Source organism: Neophocaena asiaeorientalis, unplaced genomic scaffold, assembly GCF_003031525.2.
Source record: "Neophocaena asiaeorientalis asiaeorientalis breed wild unplaced genomic scaffold, Neophocaena_asiaeorientalis_V1.1 scaffold629, whole genome shotgun sequence".
NCBI lineage: Eukaryota > Metazoa > Chordata > Mammalia > Artiodactyla > Phocoenidae > Neophocaena > Neophocaena asiaeorientalis.
Genome location: NW_020175468.1, coordinates 4552960 through 4557979, shown reverse-complemented (window position 1 = coordinate 4557979; position 5020 = coordinate 4552960). Strand labels below are relative to the sequence as shown.

Below are 5020 nucleotides of genomic sequence, written 5' to 3'. Positions count from 1 at the left end.
CCGCCCCCACCTCAGCCCTGATCTCTCTGGGGCATCATTGTCTGGGGACAAGTCCGTGTCCTCCACTGGACTGTGAGTCTAGGTCACTGCTGGGTTCCCAGCCCTGGGGCCAAACAGAGCAGGTGTTTCTGGGGAAGGAATGACTTCAGGACCCCAGGAGGAGGGTACTCTCCTAACCTCAGTGTTACGGCGGTCGGATGCGGGGGTACCCTCTGCAGACCAGGGATCGATCGCAGGTACCTACCCCACCCCCGCTCACCATGGCAGTGAGCCCGTCTTCCACCACATCGAAGTTGCATGTGTCCGTGGCACCCTCGAAATCCGGCGTAAAGGGGGGCGCGCTGTCTCGGAGGCTGTCCCAGTCAAGGCCAAAGAAGAAAGGATGCTTCTGGAAATCGCCTGCTCCATTCCGGCCCAGGCGCGTCTCGGGGGGACACAGCAGCTGCTGGATGAGATCGCGAACCTCGTCGGGGACTCCTGCGTCTGCCAGCGGTAGAGACAGGTGCTCCTGCTCAGAAGGAGGGGGAAAGAGGGGATGTTACCTGGGAGCATGTGCAGAGAGGTCAGGGGCTCCCCGGGCTGTGCTCACCTTGTAGTGCACGATCTTGCCGTAGGTCTCAGCCGTGGAGTCGGCGTAGAAGGGCGTCTGCCCATAGAACATTTCATAGGCGAGCACGCCCAGCGCCCACCAGTCACACTCGGGCCCGTAGCTGCCAGTCCCGGGCCCACCGCCCACGGCCTGCAGGATCTCGGGAGACAAGTAGTCCGGGGTGCCCACAGCCACCAGTGACCGCACCTGAGCCAAGAGGATCCGAGCTAGGCTTGACCCCGCCCCTCCTAGCTCTGGCTCCGCCCCCTCTTAACCACTACCCTAGAGCTTAGTCCCTCCTTTTGCCTGTTCTAAGCCTGAGCCACAGGCAGGCTAGGGCCTGGGTCGCCTCCTTCTTTCCCCTCCAAATCTAGTCCTGCCCTCACCCTGGCTCTGCCCGCACGCCTCAGCCCCGCCCCCACGCTGCACCTCCGGTTCCTGCTCCCGACCCGTCATTGGTAGTCCGAGTTGCCCAAGAGCGGCGCACCGCTCACCGTTCCATCCGCCCGCAACTTGAGGCAGGAGCCGAAGTCGGCCAAGCGGATGTGGCCGCAGCGGTCCAGCAGGATGTTGTCCGGTTTGATGTCCCTGCGCGGAGGGAAGAAGGGAAGGGAGAGGGATAAGTGAGCCTCTCTCCTGCCATTTCACCAGGCTCCACCCCACTAGGCAGCACCGCCTGGGCCCCACCCTCTTAAGGACCACTCTCTCCAATTCCCGCGGCCTTCAGCCCCTGCAGCGCCCACCTGTGCACGTAGCCCAGCCGGTGCACCGAGTCTATGGCCATGACAATCTCGGCCAGGTAGAAGCGCGCCATCTCGGCCGGGATCCGCTCCCCAAACTTGCTCAGCAGCGTTAGCAGGTCCCCGCCCACGTAGTACTCCATGACCAGGTACTGGGAGGGGGCGTGTCACGGGGGTCGGTACCTCGTCTGGGCGCCCACGGCCGATAGCCCGGGACAAAGACTCCCAGAGACGCCCCATCCCTGGGCAGAGACTCCGCAGCCCCAGCCCCAGCCCCAAGAGATCTCCCAGGCCAAATCAGAGACACGCCCACCCCCAATCCTCGTTCCCCCACGATGTCACTGGACAGAGATTCACTTCCCCCACCCCCGACCAAGAGAGTCAGGAAAAAGAGAACCCAGAGACCTCCCGATTATCAAGGGTATGGAGCCCAGATACCCCCTGCCCAGTGGCTCCCACATAGACTCTAGAGACTATCTCATTCCAGGTAGTGCCCCCCGGAATCAACCTGGGGAAAAAGGCGGTAAGGGACATCTCCCATCCCGGGAAAGGAAGGCCAGCTCCTACCACACCCAGGGACTGCCGCATGCATTTCGAGGCAGCTCCCTGATCCTAGAACTTCCTCTGCCTGCCCACACCTCGATAACTGACAGCCTCAGGGGTGAGGGTCCGCCTCTCTAGTCGCCCGGCCTGGGGCTCACCAGGTAGTTCTCGTCCTGGAAGGCGAAGTGCAGCTGCGTGATCCAGCGCTGGTCCCCGTTCACCAACACATCCCTCTCTTCGCGGAAGCACGACACCTGCGGGGCACCCGGAGGAGCTGAAGCGGACGGGGGTGGGAGGACGGAAGGGGGGATCCTCAGCACCCTGCACACCCAGCCCGGCCGTCACCTCGCCTCTCTTCAGCATGTCCCACTTGTTCATGATCTTCATGGCGTACACCTGGCCCGTCTGCTTCATCTTCACCACCGCCACCTGAAAGCCCAAACAGGGTAATAGAGCGGAGGTGGCGGGGAAACACCAGGGCTCCCCCAGATTGGATTCCACCCTTAACCCGGGCCAGACTTGGCCCCGCCCCCACTCGGCAAAGCCACGCCCATTGGCTTCAAGCCCCGCCTTAGGGTCTAAACTCAGCCATTCATCAATTTCTAAGGCCCCACTTCCGGAACTCCAACATCCCGCCCACTGCAGGAAAAGTCAGGTCTCTAACCCCACTGAGCTGCCTCCGCTGTTCCAGGCTCACCTCGCTGAACGCCCCGCGTCCGATCACCTTCAGAATCTCGAAGTCATCCCTCTGCAGTCGGGCCTCCTTAAGCCTCTCCGCGATGGGCTCCACTGGGGGGGAGGGGGCGAAGGGGCGGGGATAAGAACCGAGAATCGGAGGGACTGACACTGGAGACGAGGAGAGACAGTCCCACCTTCTGTCGCTGAGTCTCCCCTGCCCCTGCCCCTCCCCTTAGCACTAGTCGGCCTCCTTAAAGACTTCACATAAACATTATGTGAGGCTTTGGGGACCCAAAACTGCTCTTGTACAGAGAAAAGTGGGATGCCTGGGAACCCCTTTCTGGGACAGGACACTGGGCCAGAGGGCTCTATGGGGTGCAGGATGGACAGGGTGAGGTAACAAGTCTGCCGAAGGGAGGCCCTGAAGAACAGAGGAAGAAGAAATAGGCCCAGTTCTTAGAGCTCCCTGGGCTTCCGGGCCCCTACTCCCGGTGACCCCGCCCACCCACAGGGCTCTCATTCAGTCTGTTTTGGGTCATGGCCCAGAGCCTGCAGTTTAATCCTAGGCTCAGATACTGGTGGCTCTTGGACCACACTCTGGGAAACCCTGAGTTTAGGGCTAGGACCAGGAGAAGGAACGGGAGAGGGAGACAAGGCCAGCGTGGATCCGCATCCCGGCTCCAGGGCTGCAGGCACAGTCAAGTGTGTTATCTCTACGCTCTCAACTCCAGGAGGAGGTTTTACCATTACCCCTTATCTACAGATGAAGAACCAAGGCTCAGACAGGTGAAGTCCTCTGCCCAAGGTCCTACAGCTAGCAATGTTACAGAGAGCAGTTTGGGAGGGGGAAGGCGGAGAGTGGAGGCAGGGGGAGAGGGAAGCCTGGACTCCCAGAGATGGAAGAAGCTGGGAGCTTCTGAGGCAGGAGGGAGAGAGCAATGGGTGCAACTAGGAATGAGGAAAGATACAGTGGGTTATGGAGAGGGTTCGGGGTTCGGGAAGAGTGGGCCAGCAGGGAAGCAGCAGCCAGGGCCCAGGATGGGGGAGGGAGGAGAGAGCCAAGACACTGAGCCCTTTTAAGGCAGCGGGAACCCAGGCCCCCTCCCCCGCCCCAGCGGCCTGGCAGGGGAGGGGCCGCAGGATGCCGCTCTGGCCACAAAAGGAGTGCTCCTTACAGGAGAGCTGCCCCCACCTCAGGCCTCAGTTCATCCTCTGCAAAAGAGGAGCTGCGAGAGTTACTAAGGGCCGGGGGGATGTGGGGAGAAGGTTCTCCCAGAGGCCAAGTGTCTAGCCCTTGGCCTCCACCTTCGCATCTGCAAAATGGGGAGAGAGAAGCACGGCCTGGGTCAGAAAGAGATGGACACAAGAAAAGAGGGAGCGGGAGAAGGCAGAGAGACCGGAAACAGGGACGGGGACAGGGACACACAGAGCCTAAGGACCAAGAGCAAGCCACTGAGGGACAGACCAGTGGAGGGACAGAATGGCAGATGTTAGAGAGACAGAAACCCGAGTGAGCCTGAGCCTGGGCCAGGAGGGAGTGGGGCAGACAAGGCAGGAGGCTGGGGCTAAAGATGAAGCATCTTCCCTCTGGACCTGTCTCCAGGGCAAGACTTGGCCAAAAGGGACTTTGGGTGGAGGAGGAACCTACAGAGAAAGTGGGCCCACTCAGAAGAATCCTAATTCTTCCTCCTCCAACCAGGGGGTGGAGGGGGTGCTTGGTGGGGCCTGTGTGCAGAGCTGGTTCTCCCCGGGCCTGCCTGAGTCACTGCGCCCTCCCAGTGCCTGGGCACCTGTTGGAGCAGCTGGAGAGGCTGGCGCCGAACACCTGCCCGTCGGCCGCGCCCCTGGCAGCTGCCCTGTGCTGTCCCTTCCGCTTGCCCCTAAGATCTGGGGAACCAGGGTGGAGGGCCACAGGGCCCATTTTGGTGGGGAGGGGTCCTAGAAGACAGGGCTCCCCAGCATGTCCCTAGGCCTAGACTCGGGAATGGGGTGCAAGGGGACCATGAGAGGCTGTACCCAACCCGGCTTACCACGGCTCCCAAGTCATGGTTCTGAGTCATGGCTGCCCTGCCCCCACCCCCAAATCTGTGGGTGCCGTGCAGGTAGGTAGGCACTCACCCCACTCCAGGAAGTCGGCCACATACTTGTCCTGGGCCAGGTCGGACGCGCCCAGCTCCTGGTGGACGCCCAGGAGAAGGTCGAGCAGGGGCTCCAGCCCCAGGAAGCCGGGGTCCAGCACCAGCTGCTGAAGCCGCCTCAGCCGCACCTCGGCTGACATGTCGGGCAGGCAGCACCATGGCCCCCTCCCCGGGCCAGGGGCTCGGGGTCCTCCCGTCACAGGGCCTGGAGGGCCCTGTCCAGGCCCTGGGGCCCTGGCTGCATGTCTGCCTGTCCCTGGCTGTCCCCTGGGCCTCTCTGGCCACTTCTCTCTGCTGGCTGCTAAGGCCTCCTCCCCTTCTCCCCACCCCTC

General features: G+C 62.2%; 1 protein-coding gene across 3 annotated transcripts in view; it reads right to left on the bottom strand.

The window, feature by feature from the left end:
• The window catches only part of DMPK (DM1 protein kinase), a 9846-nt gene extending 4911 nt beyond the window's left edge, over positions 1-4935 (bottom strand). For all 3 annotated transcript variants that reach the window (XM_024768637.1, XM_024768639.1, XM_024768638.1), the window contains exons 1-8: positions 4669-4935; positions 2570-2661; positions 2218-2301; positions 2031-2126; positions 1333-1481; positions 1084-1177; positions 590-796; positions 245-508 (exon numbers count right to left, since the gene is read on the bottom strand). In XM_024768637.1, coding sequence (XP_024624405.1) covers positions 245-508; positions 590-796; positions 1084-1177; positions 1333-1481; positions 2031-2126; positions 2218-2301; positions 2570-2661; positions 4669-4828 — 1146 coding nt within the window. In that variant the 5' untranslated portion in view covers positions 4829-4935. The remainder of the gene's footprint in view (positions 1-244; positions 509-589; positions 797-1083; positions 1178-1332; positions 1482-2030; positions 2127-2217; positions 2302-2569; positions 2662-4668) is intronic.
• Positions 4936-5020: the final 85 nt, after the last annotated feature.